This window comes from Labeo rohita, chromosome 3 (assembly GCF_022985175.1).
Source record: "Labeo rohita strain BAU-BD-2019 chromosome 3, IGBB_LRoh.1.0, whole genome shotgun sequence".
In the NCBI taxonomy this organism is placed as follows: domain Eukaryota; kingdom Metazoa; phylum Chordata; class Actinopteri; order Cypriniformes; family Cyprinidae; genus Labeo; species Labeo rohita.
Genome location: NC_066871.1, coordinates 10,842,584 through 10,864,019, shown reverse-complemented (window position 1 = coordinate 10,864,019; position 21,436 = coordinate 10,842,584). Strand labels below are relative to the sequence as shown.

At 35.4% G+C, this 21,436-nt stretch overlaps 1 protein-coding gene across 1 annotated transcript in view; it reads left to right on the top strand.

Annotated features, from left to right (window-relative positions):
- The window catches only part of card11 (caspase recruitment domain family, member 11), a 39,271-nt gene that overhangs the window by 13,281 nt on the left and 4,554 nt on the right, over window positions 1-21,436 (top strand). The window contains exons 2-22 of the mRNA XM_051103038.1: window positions 1,835-2,050; window positions 5,657-5,794; window positions 6,061-6,386; window positions 6,533-6,712; window positions 6,838-6,984; window positions 9,355-9,480; window positions 9,570-9,764; window positions 11,077-11,217; window positions 11,323-11,374; window positions 11,502-11,608; window positions 11,699-11,802; window positions 12,914-12,966; window positions 13,064-13,199; window positions 13,341-13,539; window positions 13,631-13,757; window positions 14,053-14,293; window positions 14,479-14,563; window positions 16,955-17,050; window positions 17,158-17,278; window positions 17,591-17,773; window positions 19,736-19,860. Of these exons, the coding sequence (XP_050958995.1) occupies window positions 1,849-2,050; window positions 5,657-5,794; window positions 6,061-6,386; window positions 6,533-6,712; window positions 6,838-6,984; window positions 9,355-9,480; window positions 9,570-9,764; window positions 11,077-11,217; window positions 11,323-11,374; window positions 11,502-11,608; window positions 11,699-11,802; window positions 12,914-12,966; window positions 13,064-13,199; window positions 13,341-13,539; window positions 13,631-13,757; window positions 14,053-14,293; window positions 14,479-14,563; window positions 16,955-17,050; window positions 17,158-17,278; window positions 17,591-17,773; window positions 19,736-19,860 (3,084 nt within the window). The 5' untranslated portion in view covers window positions 1,835-1,848. The remainder of the gene's footprint in view (window positions 1-1,834; window positions 2,051-5,656; window positions 5,795-6,060; window positions 6,387-6,532; window positions 6,713-6,837; window positions 6,985-9,354; window positions 9,481-9,569; window positions 9,765-11,076; window positions 11,218-11,322; window positions 11,375-11,501; window positions 11,609-11,698; window positions 11,803-12,913; window positions 12,967-13,063; window positions 13,200-13,340; window positions 13,540-13,630; window positions 13,758-14,052; window positions 14,294-14,478; window positions 14,564-16,954; window positions 17,051-17,157; window positions 17,279-17,590; window positions 17,774-19,735; window positions 19,861-21,436) is intronic.

Below are 21,436 nucleotides of genomic sequence, written 5' to 3'. Positions count from 1 at the left end.
CCTATATCAGCATTCTATCTGCCATCTGTAGCCTTGCTCTTGGTATTCATAACATTCGACCATTAATCACGGTGCTGCAATCTGTGATCCAGGTACACAGTTGATTCACACACGTATGTGCTGCAGCCATCAGATATACTCAGAAAACCATCAGCTCTGTTCTGTGCTTTCGGCTTCAGTCATGTGCTGTGACACTCTCACAGCCACTGTCCACAAAGTTTAAAAAAAGATATGGTTTGTTTCACCCCTCTGAAATGAGGCAGTGTGTGATTGCACACAGAAACATGATGCTCGCCGCAGGACACAAATGTGTCATTATAGTGGCACAGAGCTGCCACAGCTGCAGGTCACTCTTGCATGAATTGTTCTGTATTGTTGACATTATAGTGGAGATATTTAAAGACAATAAATTGGTATCAAAGGTAGTGGTGTGAAAGTGATTTCACAATTGTGGAAACATTGATCATTGTAACTTAATGATACACTTGGAAGTATCAGTGACAGTTTAATAACATGTTTTTGTGTGTTGTATGAATCTGTTGTAAAAAACTTTATTTTGCATTTAAGTAAGCGATAATCAACATTTGAGCAAACAAGTCAACATGAAACCCAGTTTGCAACTGAAAAAGTATAGTGTGGTAAGGGATAGAAGTGCACTGTGCTAAATGAATTGCACTGTTGTTTAACATACCAGTTCAGCTGACAAAATATCTGATTTTTTTAGTAGACAAAAATGACATGAATCAATATTGAATGTGATAATGCGATGAATGTGATTAAAATGTGATAAATAAAATTATGGGGGGAAAATCCAGGTTTTCTGTGCTTGTTTGTAGGGTTCAAATTTGGCCAAAATGTCAGTTTTATTAAAAAAATTATTATTATTATTATTATTAAATAAAATATTAATTAAAGCTAAGGTTTTCAGTTTTTTTTGTGCTTGTTTGTAGGGTTCAAAGTTGGCCCAAATTAAAATTGTATTATTATTATTATTATTATTATTATTAAATATCAACTAAAATATAATTTTTTGTGCTTGTTTGTAGGGATCAAAACATGGCCAAAATGTAAATTTTATTATTATTATTATTATTAAATAAAACATTAACTAAAATATCATTTTTTTAGCTTGTTTGTAGGATTAAAAATGTGGCCAAAATTTTGTCATTATATTTCAATGACAGACTAATTAAAACAATATTATTAATAATTATTTAATAAAAATATATTTTCAAATATTTCACAGTAAAACATATCAAGTATTTAATAAAAAAGTATTATTTTATTTTGCAATATATATGTAAATTTACAATAGCAATAATTATGGTTGTCTTAATTTCTTAATTTTCAAATGTTAAACCATCAGACTTTAATTTTGCCACGAGGAAGCCTTAAAGTTTCTCTTCTGTTTACAGTCTTTTCTTTTTTTTCTGTCTCATTACAAGTTTTGTTGCATTGTTGCTTTTCCAAATGCATGTTATAAGCAGCCAAAAACATTTCATCGCAGCCTTGGTTTCATTTTTTTATCATTGCAAAACTTGGTTTTATTTTGATTAATCATGCAGTCCTATTTATATTTTTATTTTTAGTCTTCAGTGTTATATTTTATTTGTAAAAATAGCCAATAAATCACTCACGTTAGACCATAAAACAGCTTGAAGGAAGTAAGTACGGTTCGTTTTGATCCATTTATCATTGTTGAATGGATATTTTTATCTTTGTGCATGCAATGACAAGTTTGTTTTTTTTAATCTGATGTGCTGTCAATGCAACGGGTGTGAAAGGAGTGTCGAAACACTGTCTAAAACTTTATTCTCTCTCTTTGTCGTCTCAGAGGCCTCTGCAGAAATGGAGAACGGAGGCTCAATGAACTTGCTAGACTACGGGGAGGCATTGTGGGAGAATGCAGAGAAGAACCGGTATATCTTGTGCCGTTTCATGAACCCCAACAAGCTGACTTCTTATCTGCGCCAATGCAAGGTCATCGACGAGCAAGACGAAGACGAGGTGCTCAACTCTCGCCTGCTGGAGTCCAAAGTCAACCGAGCAGGTATTTTTCAGTGTTTTCTTATGCATATGCCATAGCATTGTTGATGACGCGATATGGATCCGCCCAAGGTTGGTTTTGCTCTCCAAATCGTATTGCAGGGACATCAACATTCATAGATGCCAGTGACAGAAAATACTAAACACCGTGGAATATGGAAATGCAAATTCAATGCTGAAAACATTTACATGCAAATCACATCATCAATCAGTTACTCGGTCACCCCATCTTTCACGGTGTTTTTCCAGTGGTGTAATGTGATGATGAATGGACGCTTTTAATCCTGTGAGCTGCCGCTGTAGTTTTTCTTTCCCAACGACTCCTTCCTGAACCTGCGAATCATTTTTCAACTTCCGAATGGCCACAGGCAAAATGGATGACAGGGATTTCGCCTGAGCAGCTTGCTAAAGTCTGCGCTGTTTGTTTGTCACAAAGCAGCACATCAAAATGCTTGTTTACCATGGCTGGGATTTTCACAGCCCCCTAATGATTCTCTTTTCCCTCTGGGACTGGCAGTTTGGCACGTAATACACAAGATCTTTCAAGTACTTTTTGTGCCATGAATTTCTCTAGTGAGTTAAAATACAATGCGCTGCTTTCATCAAAGACAAATCTGGACATTCCCTGCTACAGCGACACAACAGAGTTTAAAGGAGAAATCCACTTCCAGAACAGCAATTTACAAATAATGTACTCACCTCCTTGTCATCCAAGATGTTCATGTCTTTCTGTCTTCAGTCGTAAAGAAATTATGGTTTTTGAAGAAAGCATTTCAGGATTTTGTCCATATAATGGACTTCAGTGGTGTCCAGAACTTTTTTTTTTTTCCGAAAAATACAAATTTGTATATTTCGTAAGCACAAAAGCTCGTGTAGCACAGGCTCTGGGATGCACGTCCACGAAGCTACGTACTATGGAATCACGTCTAACTTCATCGTCCGTGTACTCCGGCTCAAAAAGGTAGAGTATGGCGAAAAACTCCATCTCATTTTCACTTACAACTTCAGAATCGTCCAACATCGTTGTACCTTTTTGTTTGTAAACAGCGTTTGACTTTTTATTTCCACTTCATTAGTCTTTACATGTTCGCTTTGTAAACACTGAGTCTGTAGTTCCGCATACGTCGAGCGCGCGGCCTTTCGACTTGATTCAGTAATACGTAGCGTCGTAGACGCGCATCACAGAGCTAGTGCTGCATGAGCTTTTGTGCTTAAAAAGTATACAAATTTGTATTTTTAGAAAAAACTGAGAAATAATTTCACTGGGATCATTTAGAGTCCTTTGAAGCTGCATTTAAACTACATTTTGCAAGTTCAAAATCGGGGCACCATTAAAGTCCATTATATGGAGAAAAATCCTGAAATGTTTGCCTCAAAAAACATAATTTCTTTATGACTGAAGAAAGAAAGACATGAACATCTTGGATGACAAGGGGGTGAGTAAATTACTTGTAAGTTGTTGTTCTGGAAGTGGACTTCTCCTTTAATAACATGTCTTAAACCAGCAACATTTTTATAAGCTGCAACAAAATCAATCAGAAGAGCGTATGCACAGAGCTCTTTCTACAAGCCTGCTGCTGTTTCAAACTTGCAACAAAGTGGATAAATACAAAAAAAACATTATTCAAAATATATACTCAGTGACTGATACTAATACATCTTTGTCATAGAATACATAAGTTATCATTATGATTTTTTTTTTTTGTTAAATTATCAATTGTTTTTTTTATGATGGAGTCACATAAAATGATCCTCCGTTCACCCAAAAAAGAAAATTACCCCATTAATTACACACCCTCAAGCCATCCTAGGTGTATATGACTTTCTAAATGTCAGATGAATACAATCAGAGTTACCAATGGCTTTTCCAAGCCTTATAATGGTAGTGAATGGTGGTCTTGAGATTTTAAAGCTGAAAAAAGTGAGTCCATCCATCATAAAAAATACTCCACATGGCTCCAGGGGGTTAATAAAGGCCTTCTGAAGCAAAGCGATACATTTGTATAAGAAAAATATCCATATTTACAACTTTATAAACCATAATCTCTAAACTTTGTTAAATGCAGCAGATTCCAGGTTCCAGCAGATTTTTGGGTCAACTATCCCTTTAAAACTCAAATTTTAAACATTTTTAATATTATACCAAACACAATCAGTAGCTGTCAACTGCATTTGTGATATGATATGATAACCTGCATGGGCGACCGCTGCGCCCCGTAAGCAATAATGACAATTGATAAGCAAGTTTGCAGGACCCTGACAGTATGAGGACCTTGTTTTATTTTATCTAGACTTTTATTTCATCAATAGTAATGGAGTAAATAATAATATAAAAAGATATTTTAAAAATATTTATTTATTTATTTATTTTATTTTAAAAATGTGGATGCATGTTTAAAAGGATATTCACACAAAAATCCACTTTTAATTTACTCACTGTTAGGCCGTTCATTTAATATATGAAATGTATTAAGAAATATAAAAAATATAATTTTTAGATGCCATTTTAGTCAAGAGTAAAAATTTGACCAAAAATAATAGATCCCACTACGTACAGTTGAACTACAGGAGATTTACATACACCTTGGCAGAATCTGCAAAATGTTAATTGTTTTACCAAAATAAGAGGGATCATACAAAATGCATGTTATTAATTATTTATTACTGACCTGGATATTTTAGTGATACCCTTTCGAAAAGAAAAAAAAAAACACTGAGGACAACTGAGGGACTCATATGCAGCTATTACAGAAAGTTAAAATGCTCACATGTGCTCCAGAAGGAAAAACAATGCATTAAGAGCCAGGGGGTATAAACTTTTGAAGAGAATGTAGATGTGCACATTTTTCATATTTTGCCTAAATGTCATGTTTTTTTTTCATTTAGTACTGTTCTTTAGAAGCTACAGAAGATGCTTAAATGTTTCCCAGAAGACAAAATAAGTTACATTTACCCTGATCTTCAAATTCAAAAAGTTTTCACCCCTGACTCTTAATGCATTGTGTTTTCTTCTGGAGCATCAGTGAGTGTTTGAACCTTCTGTTTGAATAGTTGCATATGAGTCCCTCAGTTGTCTTGAAAAGATGTTTGAAAAGATGAATCTCAAAATCATACAGTCATTGTTGGAAAGGGTTCAAATACACAAAAATGCTGAAAAACCCAAAAAATTGTGGGATCTGAATTTTTCTGAAGAACAGCAGGTAGTTTAACTGTTCAGAACAAACAAGGGACTCATGAACAACTATCACTAAACAAAAAACACAGCTGTGGATCATTCAGGTAACAACACAGTATTAAGAATCAAGTGTATGTAAACTTTTAAACAGGGTTATTTTCATAAATGTAACTATTATTTTCTCTTGTGGACTGTATGTAAACGTCTTTCATGTTAAGTATCTTATTCAGGCCAGTACTAAATAAAAAAGAACATGCATTTTGTATGATCCCTCTTATTTTGGTAAATGATAATGATATGATACTGATAATGATTCATCCTGATAACTTTAACATGCACTATTCAAAGTAATTTGTAAAGGTCACATTAGGTAGAAATAACTCATTGTACTTTTTTTCAGTTCAACAAAAGTAATGCTGCAGTGGTTTGTTTCAGGTCGGTTGTTGGATATCCTGCACACAAAGGGAGATCGAGGCTATGTGGTTTTTCTAGAGAGTCTAGAGTTGTACTACCCTGACCTCTACAAGCTCGTCACGGGGAAGGAGCCAACACGCAGATGTTCCACTATAGTCGGTGAGCTGCTTTTAAATTCAAAATGCCGCCCATATAAATGACCTACGACCATGCCTTAAAAATGTTTGTTGCCTTCCACCTGCTTCCCTTCTGGGATGAGCATCTGCCATAAATCCTTTTTTCAGATTTGTGCAGTAGCCTTATAAACAATTACTGTGGTGCTGCTGTGGTACACTAATGGTATCAGACATTCAAGAATACCATTTCTTTTTCTTTTTTTTTGTGCGGTAGTGTTTAATTAACTGTATTTTATCCTTTTCCTGCAGTGGAAGAGGGCCAGGAAGGGCTAATCCAGTTTTTAATGAATGAAGTCATGAAGCTTCAGCAGCAGTCCAAGGCTAAAGATGTGCAGCGGGTGGACATCATGACCAAATGCCGCACGCTAGAAGATGAGCACAAGAAGCTACGGCTGGCCAACCAGGAGCTGCAGACTTTCCAGGAACGCTACAATAAGATGAAAGAAGAGCGTAATAACTATAACGATGAACTTATAAAGGTGAAGGATGACAACTATCAGCTGGCTATGCGATATGCTCAGCTCAGCGAGGAGAAGAATATGGCTGTGATGAGGAGCCGAGACCTTCAGCTAGAGGTTAGAGGGCTTCTGCGAGCATTCTTCTTAAAAAGTCTCTCCGTCTTCTGTATTTACTGCTGAGAGTGATGGGTCACTCATATTTACATGAATGTTTTGACTAAGTGGGATACAAATGTTGAAAGCTGTCTCTCTATTTCCTCTAGATTGACCAACTAAAGCACAAGCTGAACAAGGTGGAGGAGGAGTGCAAAATGGAGAGGAGGCAGTCTCTGAAATTGAAGAATGACATTGAGAACCGACCTCGGAAAGAGCAGATATTTGAGCTGGAGCGAGAGAATGAGGTCTTGAAGATCAAACTCCAGGAGTTGCAGTCCATCATACAGGTGAGGACCGATTTTGCATCACAGTAAATAAAAGACTGTGAAAAGCAACAGTTGAGAAAAGGTTACTCAAAGTCAGAGATTTCAAAGTTGTTTTGTATGCTTGTTTTGTTTCGTTTTATGCATAGCCCGGGCCTCTGCCTGATTCAGACAAGGCCATCTTGGATATCCTGGAGCATGACCGACAGGAGGCTCTAGAGGATCGTCAGGAGCTAGTCAACAGACTCTATAACCTGCACGAAGAGGTCCGACAGGCCGAGGAGCTCCGGGACAAGGTTAGGACCAGACTCGCATTGAAAAAATTATCATTTTAGCTTCAGGCTTCTATACAAACAATGCTTAGCACATACTAATGGATGCTTTGAAAAAAAAAATGTTTGGTGTTACTAAGTCTTACTTTTTGGGTAACACTTTACAATTAGGTTTTGATTAGTTAACATGAACTAATGAACAATACTTCTACAGCAATTATTAATCTTAGTTAATGTTAATTTCAACATGTACGTATGCATTATTAAAATCACAAGTTGTGTTTGTTAGCAATGAACAACTGTATTTTTATTACCTAACATTAACAAAGACAAATAAATAGTGTAATAAATGTATTGTTCATTGTTTGTTCATGTTAGTTAATACGTTAATACGTTTGAACAGTAAGATTTTTAATGTTTTTTAAAGAAGTCTCTTCTGCTCACCAAAGCCTGCATTTATTTACAGCAAAAAGGATATCCGAAGGATAGCAAAAACAGTAACATTTTGAAATATTTTTACTATGTAAAATAGCTGTTTTCTATTTAAATATATTTTCAAATGTAATTTATTCCTGTGATTTCAAAGCTACATTTTCAGCATCATTACTTCAGTATCTCTTGATCCTTCAGCAATCATTCTAATATGCTGATTTGCTTTTCAAAAAAGAAAAAAATGTCTATTTTAGACAAATGCTGTTCTTTTGAACTTTCTATTCATCAAAGAAACCTTAAATTCTACTCTGTTTTCATCATCATAATAATAATAATAATAAATGTTTTTGAGCAGCAAATCAGAATATTAGAATGATTAATCAAGGATCATGTGACTGGAGTAATGATGCTAAAAATTCAGCTTTAAAAATCACAGGAATAAATTCATTTTAAAATATATTCAAACAGAATAAATTTTAAATGATAAATATATTTCAAAATGTTACTGTTTTTACTTTGGATCAAATAAATGCAGGAAAAAACAAACTGGTAGTGACTGGTAGTGTATATTAAAAAAGAAACCAGTTTTTAAATTGTAATAATATTCACAATATTGCTTATTTTTCACTATCACTTATTTTTTCAAGAACATTAAAAATATCTTACTGACCCAAACTTTTCAACTGTAGTGTACCTTATAGTAGGCTAATTTATGTTATTTATTTATTTTAATTTAATTATTTTAAATGCATTTAATTTTAATATATTTTTTTTTAATTGTGTTTTAAACGATCCTGTTCTGTTCTTGCTATGAAAGTAGCATTTGGTGTTGACGCGACATTATGAAAGAGGAACAACTTTGTATCCGTATTTAACGAAATTATATACCTTTATTCATATGCAAGCTAGATGCATTGCAAGTAGAAATTACTTTATCTGCAAGCAATGCAATACATTTTTTTGCCAAAATGAGTCATCTTATATGCCAGCATAACTTGACTGAAACAGTCTTACTGCCGTAAGTGCACCAACTGTATAGTGCATGCAAAAGCTGTCTAGGTAGACAGCTCACTTAAGCGACAGGTCACGTCAGGTCACATCAGGTCAATTTCGGTCACTTCCCGAAAGATCAAATGTCCTTATAATAAACATGGCAAATGTGATATTACATTGGCCTCATGGGGGTTTAAGTGTATTTAATATGGTCTCAGCATGAGAGTTTTTAGTTGACGGCTAGAAATAATGAAGTGTAGGCAAAGGTTTTTTCTCTTGTCACACATGAACGAGAAGTGACAGAGGCTGATGAGGACTGGCTGCTCTAAGTGGCCCCTTCTGCAATGTGCTGCGGCTCTAATTAGAAGCGCATCTGAAGTGACGTGTGAAAAGTGTCAGAATTCGGGCTAAGACAGGAAGGGAGGGGGATGGGTGGCGGCAATGACTTCTTATCACAGTCAGCCCTCTTTTGGAGCTTTTCAAATGCTCTACTTCTTGCATATAATGTGCATTTTAGGCCTACTTCGGTCGCAAAAGAAAAAAGAGAACAAGTTCAACCAAGTTTAATACGTGCAGAATGCTCGTCAAAGCCAGACATCCTGCATTCCCCAATACATGTTAATGTTAGTTTGTTTATTGAGACATGGAAAGTAATCCTTGTTTGAAACTATTGGCATGCTATGGAAATTTCTGCTCCAACAAATGGAAATTTATGCCGTAGCAGAGCATTTTTCTCTGTAGGTGATGAAGCTTTGTCTCTTCGACATGCAGTCAGCAAGGTTTGAGTTGCATGAAACGTTTAATGTTTAGTGTGGAATGATGAAATGAGGAGTAGGCATTAATAATGCGCTGAAAAGAAACCGTAAGATTTCCTCTCAAGGTCATGCGATACAATTTTGAATGATGCCACTTTGCTCTTTATTGTATTGATGAGTTTAAATAAGAAATGTTTTATCTGATAATGCACAGTACCTGGAAGAGAAGGAGGACCTTGAACTGAAGTGCTCCACTTTGGTGAAGGACTGCGAAATGTACAAGAACCGCATGAATACGGTTATGGTGCAGCTGGAAGAGTTGGAACGGGAGCGGGACCAGGTTGAGTACTATGTTCCTACTAATGGCTTACTTCATTTCCTGTTACTTAAAAGGGCTATAAATATAGTATGTTTATCCCTGTCGCACAGGCTTTCAAGTCAAGAGACGATGCTCAACACCTCGTGTCTCAATGTCTGATTGACAAAGACAAATACCGCAAGCAAATACGGGAGTTGGAAGAGAGGAGCGATGAACTTCAAATTGAAATCGTACGCAAAGAAGCCAAGATAGTCAACTTGGAGTGCAAACTGAGACGGATGGCTAAAGAAAATGGTTTGGATCAGGTGAAAAAAAAGATTTTTTTTGACTGATTGGCTGTTACCATTGAATATTTTTTTTTTGTGCTGTCAAACAATTAATTGCATCCAAAATGCAAGTTTTTTTTTACATAATATATGCATGTGTACTGTATATATTTATTATGTATATATAAATACACACATACACAGTATGTATCTTGAAAATATTAACATTTATTTACATATAATATATAAACAAAATTTTTCTTAAATATATCCACACGTGTGTATTTAAATATACATAATAAATAAACACAGTACACACATATATTATGTAAACAAAAACTTTTAGTTTGGATGCGATTAATCACGATTAATCGTTTAACAGCACTAAATCGATTTAAAAAAAGAACTAATCAGATTTTTTCTGAAATTAATCGCGATTAATCATGATTAATCTTACTGATCTTATTAAAGCTTTTATATTGCAATAATTTCACATCACAGATTAATGTAGAAACATCATAAAGAGAATATATTTTTTTAATATTTGTTTAGTGGCGTCGTTTTTATGACTCAAGGTGAGTATCACTGATACTAATACTGATGTCAGATTTTTTCCCCCTAATATTTAACAATTAATTATATCCATTCAACATTACATTATAAACGAGAGTTCTTAATTGTAACACTTATTAGATTTTAAAAAATAACTTTTCATTTAACTTCAGACAGTCTTTATTAGTGCTGTCAAACGATTAATCGTGATTAATCGCATCCAAATGAAAGTTTTTGTTTACATAATATATGTGTGTGTACTGTGGATATTTATTATGTATATATACATATACACACGTGCATAGATATAGTTAAGAAAATTGTTATGTTTATATATTAAATATATTTATATATAATATTAATTATATGAATAAAAGTATTTAAATGTATGCAAATATTTTCAGAATATATACTGTGCCTTTCAGCAAGTAGGAAATATAAAAATTGAATAAAGTTATCAAATACCAAATACTAAATTAATTTCCATAGAAGTTATTGATTTCCTCTTTTTACTTTTGTTCTTTGATTAACAGACATCACAGCAGCTGGGTTATTAGGTTATTTGGCCGCTATTACTTTAAGAGCTGCCACTGCTAAACATGACACGGATCTGACACGCATCATATTTTCTCACAAACTTTTATATATTATTGCGCTCTTAGACGTAATTCTTGTAAAGAAAAAAGAGACAGAAGCAGCAGTTGTGAGTGGGGTGGCCAACAGACATTAATGGCTTGTGTTAACACACTCATTTTGACAGGAGTATTTTTCTTATTTTATCATGATATTTCTCCCTCAGAGTCTGCCACGAGACATTACTCCATTAATTATAGCTCAGCACTTTGGGCAACCTGCCGGAGGACCTTCAGAAGACTCTGGAGAAGAAACTGTTGATGATCAAGAGCCTAAACTCCAACGCAGAAGTAACCTTAAAGGCAGAGTGAGTACAAACTTATAGCTATTTATAGCTAATAATAATCTCTCATTATACATCTTTGATCATTATTCTTGCTGTATTTCAATGCCTGCCATTCTCATTTATTAGATTAACAGACCAAAATCTCCAGCTGCTGGACCCAAAAGTCCTCTATTCCAAGGTAATTTTTTTAAGAGCTCTGACGGTGCTGCGTGTGAACTTGCAGTTAATATGTTGTTATTGTATGGCATTGTTCACTGAATGTTTTGTAAGCTTAGTTTCCTTTCATTTCATCTCTCATTATATAGCCATGCCTTTCACCAATGGGGATCTGTTAGAACCTGCAGCCACTGACAACACAAGTCTCAACAGCGCCAGTGCAGTGATTTCTCCTGCAGAGATCTGCATTAAAAATGTAGACGTTAATACATTTTCCTCTTATAGTATGTCTTTCCAAGTTGCTTTTTTGAAGCTAAATGGTGTGTATGTTCTTGTGTCTCTTCAGCTGCGATGCCGTAATGACAGTATCTTGTCCACCGTGCCAGAGCCTCCAGACCAGAGCTCCATTGTCAGGAGAAGCAAGGAGAACCCAAACTCTCAATACAAATGGTAATTAAAACCATGGATAGTTGCTAATTATCACACGTAACAAAATATTCAGTGGTTATAGAGCTGGGTAGTAACTGATTACATGTAATCTGGATTTTGAATCAGATTACAAAAATGAAGTACTTGTAATTAGATTAGATTACATTTTCAAATACTCGTAAAAAGACTACAATTAATTTTTATTGATTGCATGATCGCACATTATTTACACAACAGCAGTGAATGATAATGTATTGATTCTCCCTAATTTCCCGTTTTAAATGCTGTTTTCTAATAGCCTACTGCTTATATGAATTCAGAAAGTCTTTCAGTTTTGTGAACCAGTCAGTCAGGTCATTAGTCAGGTTTAAGAATTGTTTCAATATTGCATCAGCTACTGATGAACACACTGATTTTTATTTCAATTATCGCTCTTTAGGTTATTTAACCATGTGTTTCTATGTCTTTAGAACAAGGCAGTCAAATGATTAATTGCGATTAATCGCATCCAAAATAAAATTTGTGTTTATATATGTGTGAGTACTGTGTATATTTATAATGTTTATATAAATATATACACACATATGTATATATTTAAAAAATATTTATGTCTATATATATTTACGCATAAATTAAATTATATATACATGCAAGTGTGTGTATTTATATATACCTAATAAATATACACAGTACTCACACATATATTATGTAAACACTAACTTTTATTTTGGATACGATTAATTGCGATCACCTAATATATTTACTTGAAGTACCCCTGATATTTTACAATAAATATTTTAATAATTAAGTATCACATTTGCATTTTCATGGTTCTCTGATATAGGTTTTTTTAATCTTTGTATTTTATATGACTATGGTACAAGGCTATCCTTCTGTGTTTAAATCAAAGTTAGGTCAAAAGTGTGTAAAAATGTGTAAATGTAACGGATTACATTACTAGCTGTGATTTTTGTCATGTAATTTGGAATCAGTAATGGATTATAATTTGTTAGTAATCTACCCAGCTCTGTTTATGTGTTATTTAGAATGCATTTCTACAAAAATACCATTAACTATAGTAAAGTCATTGGCATTGTAGAGTAAAATTCACTATGCTGTATCTCTCTTTCAGTCTTCCCATTTCAGACCCGACAGATACTGACAGTGGAGACAATGCCGACATGGGTATGAACACGCATAAATCATTTATTCCACCCACTCGCAGCTGAATCATACACTTAAGTGACTCGTCTTTGTAAAAATGTCTCTTTCTTTACTGTAGATGACCATGACTTAGACATTTCCTCCTACGGGCCTTCATCCATCCATTCATCTTCATCTTCCCACCAGTCTGAGACAATGGACTCGTACGATCTGGAGCAAGTCAATAACATCTTCAGGAAATTCTCTTTGGAGAGGTATTTTGTTGTATTTATAGTCATAGCGTTATTTAAAATCATTCTTTGAGCACTCAGTGAATTGACTTGAGACAAAATCTGGTCATCTCAATTTACCCTCACCCATCCTCATCTATGCACGTGTCCTTGGTCTTTCCCCAGACCGTTTCGTCCCTCGTTGACCTCAGGCCCTCCGCAAAACTCATTGCGGCCAGTTCAAAGCCTTTTACTCTCTGGAGAAAACCTTCTGTCGGACATCACTCTGATTGGTGGAAATGATAGTGGCATCTTCGTGTCCTCTGTCCAGTCTGGTTCTGAAACAGAACGGGCCGGGGTTAAAGTCGGACATCATCTTCTAATGGTGGGATTGAACTCCTGCATATGTTCCTCAGCCAAAATAACCTGTTGTAGTAGTAGTAATCTTTTCCCGTTTGGTTTCATTTATCCGCTAGTTGGAAGGCAATGTTCGTGGAGAAGCTCAGAGTGTGGCATTGGACACTTGCACCAAAGAGGAAGCTCACTGGACCCTGCAGAGATGCACTGGAGAAGTGCATCTCCATTACAAGCACAACTATGATGGTGAGTCCAGACTTCTCTTAAAAGGAACATGCTTTTTTTTCAGTGTGCATACTTCAAAAAGTGCTCCGCCACCCTGGGAGGAACCTAATAACATATTCAGACTCTAAAGAAAAGACAGCGCTTTGGTCTTTTAGCCCATGGCTCTGTCTGAATCAAATGCTGCTCCTTTGTTCCCATCACAGCATAGTGTTGTGTTAAGCTCCATCCACACCAAACTATTCTAAGGGTCACTTCTCTACTCCTCAGTGCTTTTTATTGGGCCACAGAATGCCTTGACCCTGCTTTTTGTGTCCAGGCTACAGGCGTCTGCTGAAGGACATTGAAGATGGCACAGTGGTATCCGGAGACTCTTTCTACATCCGTCTCAATCTGAACATCTCCAGCCAGTTGGACAACTGTTCACTCAACGTACGATGTGACGAGGTTCTCCATGTCCTGGACACCATGCACCAGGGCAAATGCGAGTGGGTGTGCGCCCGTGTTGACCCTTTCACCAACAAGGACACAGAGAGAGGCACCATCCCGAGCTACTCGAGGTGAGGACACTGAAAAACGAGTGACCATTATAGTGTCTGTTTCAAAACTGAAAGTGTGAATATTCGTCTATTGCCTGCTGCAGATTGTCTGTCAGTGTGTAGGTGAGTGTGTGGGTGTGCATTTTTATATCTGTTGACACTGACGAGAAGCTGTAAAGTCAACTTAGCTGTCACATCCTCCCCAGAGCCCAGCAGCTCCTCTTGGTGAAGATTCAGAAGCTGATGTGTCGAGGAGGTCGAGAGGAAGTCGAAACTCTGCGAGGACTACGGGTCAGTTTATTCTGGATTACTGGAGAAATGCATCTACTTTTGGCTTTCATATTTGTTGATGAGTCAGAACTGACGAGACGTAATTTAAATGCCAATTAAAGTGACTGTATTCAACACTTTTTGTCACTTCAATGGGATAGTTCAGCAAAAAATGAAAATTCTGTCATCATTTTACTCACTCTCATGTAATTACAAACCTGTTTGACTGACTTTCTTATGTGGTAACAGAACTGAATAACCGTTTTCGTTCATCTAATGAAAAAGTATTGTTCGAATGAAAAAAAGTAAAGTTCTTTTATGTACTGGCCAGCTGTGGATCTGAGCCCATTTATAATGTCAGTCAACACCTATTGGAGCAAAACAGTCATAGTTTAGTGTATGAACCTGTCTTTGAACCTCTGAATTAAAAAACTGTTTGTTCTGTTCCTTTAAGACGTAATAATGCAAATAGCCTCCATTTTACAGTGTAGGTGTTGTGTGCATGGTCCAGGGTCGTAAATTAATGAGGGCTTGTGGCAAAAATGCCACCAAAATGAACAAAAATGCCTCATAAATTCAAGACAAAGCGGCCCTGCACAATTAAACAACGTATTACAGCTATCACGATTAAACTTAAATGTGAAAATGAATGAAAAGTGTCAATTCGCAGGGTTAAGTTTTAGGGGTGTAACGATACACGTATTTGTACCAAACCGTCACGGTACGGGCATCTCGGTTCGGTGCATGAGGCCTTACAACGGATCAACAAAACAAGCGAAACAAGTGCCCGCAGTAATGCAACTCTGTTTGATGACCGCCAGCAGAAGAACAGCGAATGCCAGAAGTTGCGCACTTGAAAACAAAACCCACTAGACAGTGATCATGTGCTGATTCTGAACGTGTCTCTCACTGACAAAGGAGTATACCGTTACTTTAAAGGCTTGTGTGCTTAACTGTCTGCGAAATGGAGCTTTTTGCTCTTGTATCCTACCTCATTTGGCACAAATCCAAATATTCCATAATATTTCCATATTTGCGATGCATCCAAATGCTAAACTATTATTTGTTATGTAAATAATAGACCTTTTACTTCAGTCATGTTCTAACGGTGGCACAGTGAGGCGGGCGCTCTGATGTTTGGTTCACTGTTTTATTTTGATAAAGTACCAACTGCGCTGTCAAGTTAGCAATGCTGGAAGCCTGGAACTGATATGTTTTGTGTTTGTGTGCGCCGGCGCATTTACTTCAACTTTCCTTATACCAGCAAAATCAACTTAAAAAACGGAACAGAATGTTGTTTTCTGCCATTGGAGTTTCCTTTCTGTCACAAAACTAGACTGAAACTCAAATATAGGCTACGTTACCTGTCGCACAGTTTTTTCCCCTTGTCTATCAGTTAACTAAATTAAATATTTTTCAAGTATTTATTCCTTGTACTGCATGTACTGCAGATTTTGTAGCCTATATATGACATTAATGTAATATAATATTTAGTATTTTCACATGTAGGTGGAAAAACTGTAATTTGTACTACTGTCTGTTTAAAATAAATGAAAAGAAACCTAGCATAGTAGATATTTTTTTTCTGTTGTACCGAAATCAAATCAAACCATGACCCTCGAACCGAACCGTGACATCTGTGTGCCGTTACACCCCTATTAAGTTTATATTCGCACACTTTGTGTCAGATTGCTTCTACGTTCTGTTTTGTGCAGCGTTGAACCTTACAACCAATCAAACACATTTCTGTTGAACTTAGGAACGTATTAGCCAATCAGAGGCGCTTAGATTAGTCAGTGCTGAAAACGCCAAACGCCGGAGCTGTTGTTGATTGCGCACGCTCGCGAATTCCTTCATCATAAACAACACAGTGAGGATACGATGTAAATAAAAGATTAATTTCATAGCTTCAGTGATTAAAATGGGAGGTTTTGCATAACTTGTGGTAGACTAGACTAACGTTTGTTTGTCTGTGAAGACACGTTTTTCTGTGAAGCCAGAATGTGACATTTATGTTGTTTTCTATATCGATATTAATAATCATTATTGCAATATAAAGAGCAGTAATCTACAATAATAATATTGCAGACCTATGAGCTCCTGTTTTTTTTTTACATGTAGCTGTTTTAGATACAATTTTAACATGTCTATTGCTATTGACAACAGTTTAAAATATAAAAAAAAAAAAAAAATTGTGTGATTATAAAAATTGCATTCAGAAATGTAAAAAATGCCCATGGAAATCAATTCCTTAATGGAAAAGTTCATTTCTGACCCTGGAATGGTCACATGTCAGATAACTCATAGTCATGATGTCATTTCCTTAATAGTTTTTTGAAAATTGTCTTGGAAAATGTCACTTTCTATGTGTCCCTCTCTAATGAATTCTCTTGCTTCCATTTGTGCTCGCAGAACACCCTTCAGCCTGAGGAGCCCACACCAACTCAAGACCCCAAGTCTAGTCCGCGTCTGTCCAGAGCCAGTGTCTTCATCTTTCAGTTATTACAGGTAACAGGTCCTCTTGAGTTTGCTCTTCCTGCCATAGTGCTGAGGTCTTACTGCAGATAGGAAAAGAGCAGAGTCTTGCCGAGATTAAAAGAGATCCCTGGTGTCAGTTTGTCAGCAGGGTGGATAACAAGTACAAGAGGATGAACAGCAGTGAGCGTGTCCGCATTGTCAATGGAGGAAATCCATCATCAGTTTCCAGGCCAGGTTTTGAAACACTGAGGCCTGAGGGTAAGACTGCCTACCCTCATCTTTACTTGTTTATTTTGAAGGAATCTGTGCAGCGGATGCCATGTAGACAGGCTTTGTACTGTCATGAAAATGAAACTTGTTAGGGAATTTGTAAAGCTTGATTTCTAGAACTGAAAAATCATACATACGTTTTGTTTTAGTTATGCTCTAAATTGTTTAATCAGCCTGGTTTAATCAGAAATCAATGCTTTTTTTATTCTCATGTCCATTTATAGGTTGCTGATTTACATTTGACATTTAGCAGTAAACTCCTTTCAAAGCTGACCTGTGAACTGTTTCTGTTTTTATCAGACACATCTGATCCAGAGAGCGATTTGAACAAGAGCTTGAATCTGATCCCGTACAGCCTAGTGACCCCACACCAATGTCAGCGCAAAAGACCCGTCCTCTTCACCCCCAACATCCTATCCAAGACCATTGTCCAGAAGTTTCTTAACCTTGGAGGTGCTATGGAGTTCAATATATGCAAACCAGGTAAAAGTGGGTGGAAAGAAGGTTGCCCTAATTATAGCGGCACGCTGTGGTGGCGGTGATGATTGCGATATTGTTTTGTTTTTGTTGCCATTATTATCTATAGGTCACATATGTGATAACAGGGTCTTTAGTTTAATTTGTTCCATGACTTCAAATTTTGCGTCACAAACAACCCACTCATTCTATGTTTAGCACAAGCTTTTGAATGTATGTAATAAACCTCAGATGAATCCAACTGTTGCAGTTAGAAAATCATTGTCAGTTAGTAATGTTGAGTGGGTTGTTTGTAAAGCTGGACATAGAGTTTGACTGATATACACTACCAGTCGAAAGTTTTTGAACAGTAAGATTTTTAATGCTTTTTAAAGACGTCTCGTCTGCTCGCCAAGCCTGCATTTATTTGATTCAAAGGATAGCAAAAACAGTAACACTTGGAAATATTGTTACTATTGAAAGTAACCGTGTTGCTATTTGAATATATTTTAAAATGTAATTTATTCCTGTGATCAAAGCTGAATTCAGCATCATTACTTCATTGTCTTCATTGTCAAATGATCCTTCAGAAATCATTCTAATATGCTGATTTGCTGTTCAAGAAACATTTTTTTTTATTATTGTTATCAATATTTAAAACAGTTTAGTACATTTTTTTAGAATTCTTTGATGAATGGAAAGTTAGAAAAATAGAAAGATCCAAAGATCAGCGTTTATCTGAAATAAAAAGCTTTTGTAACATTATACATTATACCATTAAAAAGCTTGGAGTCAGTGTAATTTTTGGGGGAAAGAAATTATAGTAATTAATACTTTTATTTAGCAAGGATGCTTTAAATTGATCAAAGGTGACGATAAAGACATTTATAATGTTATTTATAATATTCTTCTGAACTTTCTATTCATCAAAGAAACCTGAAAAAAATCTACTTGGCTGTTTTCAACATAATAATAATGATGAATATTTTAAATTAATTAAAATATAATTAATGATAAATATTTTTTGAGCAACAAATCAGAATATTAGAATGATTTCTGAAGGATCATGTGACTGGAGTAATGATGCTGTAAATTCAGCTTTAAAATCACAGGAATAAATTACGTTTTAAAATATAATCAAATAGAAAAGTTCTATAAAAATATTTCAGAATTGTACTGTTTTTGCTGTACTTCGGATTAAATAAATGCAGGCTTGGTGAGCAGAAGAGACTTCTTTAAAAAAAAAAAACTTGCTGTTAAGAAATGTTTGACTGGTAGTATATATAAAATTTATTTATTTACTTGTTTGCTTATATTTTTTGTTTTTCTTGTTTTTCACAGAATGACTAAATAATCACTAACTTCTGATGTTATTTTAAAAACTCATGTATAATTATTGGCATTGGTAAACCCAACATTTAAAGACTGATAACTGATGTAGTAAAAAAATATGTATGAATAATGCTAAAAATAAGTTTAACCAATTATCAAGCCATCTTTTAAAAAATAATCAAGTAACCAGATGACATTTTGTATGATCACATTCGGTTTCTTTAATAGTTCATGAAGATAAGCTCTCTTTGTTGCTGTACTGCTGCTGAATCTGCAGCGCCAACAGTAGTTTCACCTTCAGAGTTTGCAAGGTTTCAGTCTGAATGTCGAGAGAAAGAACTGGATGCTATAGTTAGATTCACAAAAGATTAGCAGGTATTTTAAATGAATCACAAATCAGTCTGGATGAGTTAATGTGTAATTAGGGAGTGTAAATACTGACTGGCTGTTCATAGACGACAGTGTGTACTTTTGACTATACATCCCTAGTAGAGTTTAATTGTAATGGTGCTTCAATAACGTACGAAAATAAATGGAATCTTTAAGAAACTGGAACTGATAAGAGTAATCAAATGTATGAAACCCTTATGATGCCCTCCCTAGATGTTTTCCTTGACATGCCTACTTACAAAAACTATTAATTCATCTTTTTTCCAGACATTGTGACAAAAGATGAATTCCTCATGAAACAGAAGATAGAGCCCATCATTTATTCCAAAGAAAAGCAGGCCTGCACATATGAATGCATCACCCCAGAAAATATTGAAGCGGTTGCCTTCAAGGTACAGTAATAAATGTTCTTTCCAGAAGAATTTAATAATAGCTAAATTATGTTTTTGCTTTTATGTGCTGTCATTTCTTCTGCTTACTCAGGAAGCTTGTCAGATGTTTATGTGTTCGCGGTAACATTTTGAAGCGCTTCCTTTCGGCGAGAGCTTAACCCTTTCCTAAAGACACCAATGGGACTGTCACACTACACCTAACCCAACTTCCTAACTACTAGATAAGAGTAATGACATGAGGAATCAAATTTTCCTTGATCTTTTGACATAGGTCTTTGGACTATTAAAACATTCTTCATGTTTATGAGCATAAACACACTACTCATAGATAAAGCATTTAAAACATGGATCATTTGAATACTGGAGGATCTGTTACATCACAGGTGCAAATACATTTGCAAATGTCTGCCTACAGTGCCAGACATTGATAAGTAGTTACATATTATCACAGCCTAGGCCTCGTCCACTGGTGTTCAGTTGGATGACACTTGCCTTCGCCAGATGAATCATAAAAAAATCTATGCAATGATGTTAACCATTACATAAAAGTGGCAGACAGGTGTATAAATCACTTGTTTTTCTAAATAAACACTGTCCAACATCGACACCAGCTGGTAAAGTTACAGCGTGAGTCCGCGTCTCTCTCGCCTCCCCTGGCCCACTGAGTTTTAACAGACCCACTAAAGCATGCCGTGAGTTTGGTGGGTGGTAATTGAGAATGTATGGGAGAAAATCACATGAGAGGAGGCAATGCCTTCCTCACGATATAATAGGATATGACAGGTTATGATCGGCTGTGATTGGTTCATGCGATAAATCCCACGTCTTGTGATCGTAAATCAGTCTGAATTAAAAATATAATGGTGTTAATGGGAAGACTAATTTTAAAAAGTAAGTAAACAACTCATAACATTTAAATATAACCACTTTATGTCAAAAGACTTAAAATAGCATGAAAACAAAATCTCAGGGAGTTTTTAGTGAGTAATCAGCTTAGTGAAATTTAAAGTATCTGTGCATCTGCATCTGTGACCATTATTTACCAAGCTTTAGTGACTGATGGTTCGAAAAATAGTTAAATAAATATTCAAAAATAGTTAGAAGTTAACTTTTAAAAGGAATAGCTGAACTTAAGTTCACAAATAAAATGTATTGTTTAAATTGTTACTGCCTTGGTTTATTATTTTGCGATATGGCAAAAAATAAAATCTCTTTTTTTTTTTTTTTTTTTCTCAGAACGTTTGACCAATTCTCAGTTTTCTTATGATTTAACTAGTGAACTTAATGTAACTACAACATGATTCAAGTAACTTATCCTTTATTAATCCTCTAGTTAAAGAAAATTCTATTCTAAGTGCACCACACATGAAGTTCCCAACATGGTGTAAATGTTAAACAAATCACTTGTTAAATATCTTTGCAGAAAAGATGCATGAGCTACAACAACATCTTGTACAAACTTGTCTTATACATATTATATGTTCAGAAATGGTACAAGGAAAATGCTTAAGAAATCTCATAAGTCAAGCTAATTCAAATTCGAAATGACTGAAGGTATAACACCAGTAGACTATAA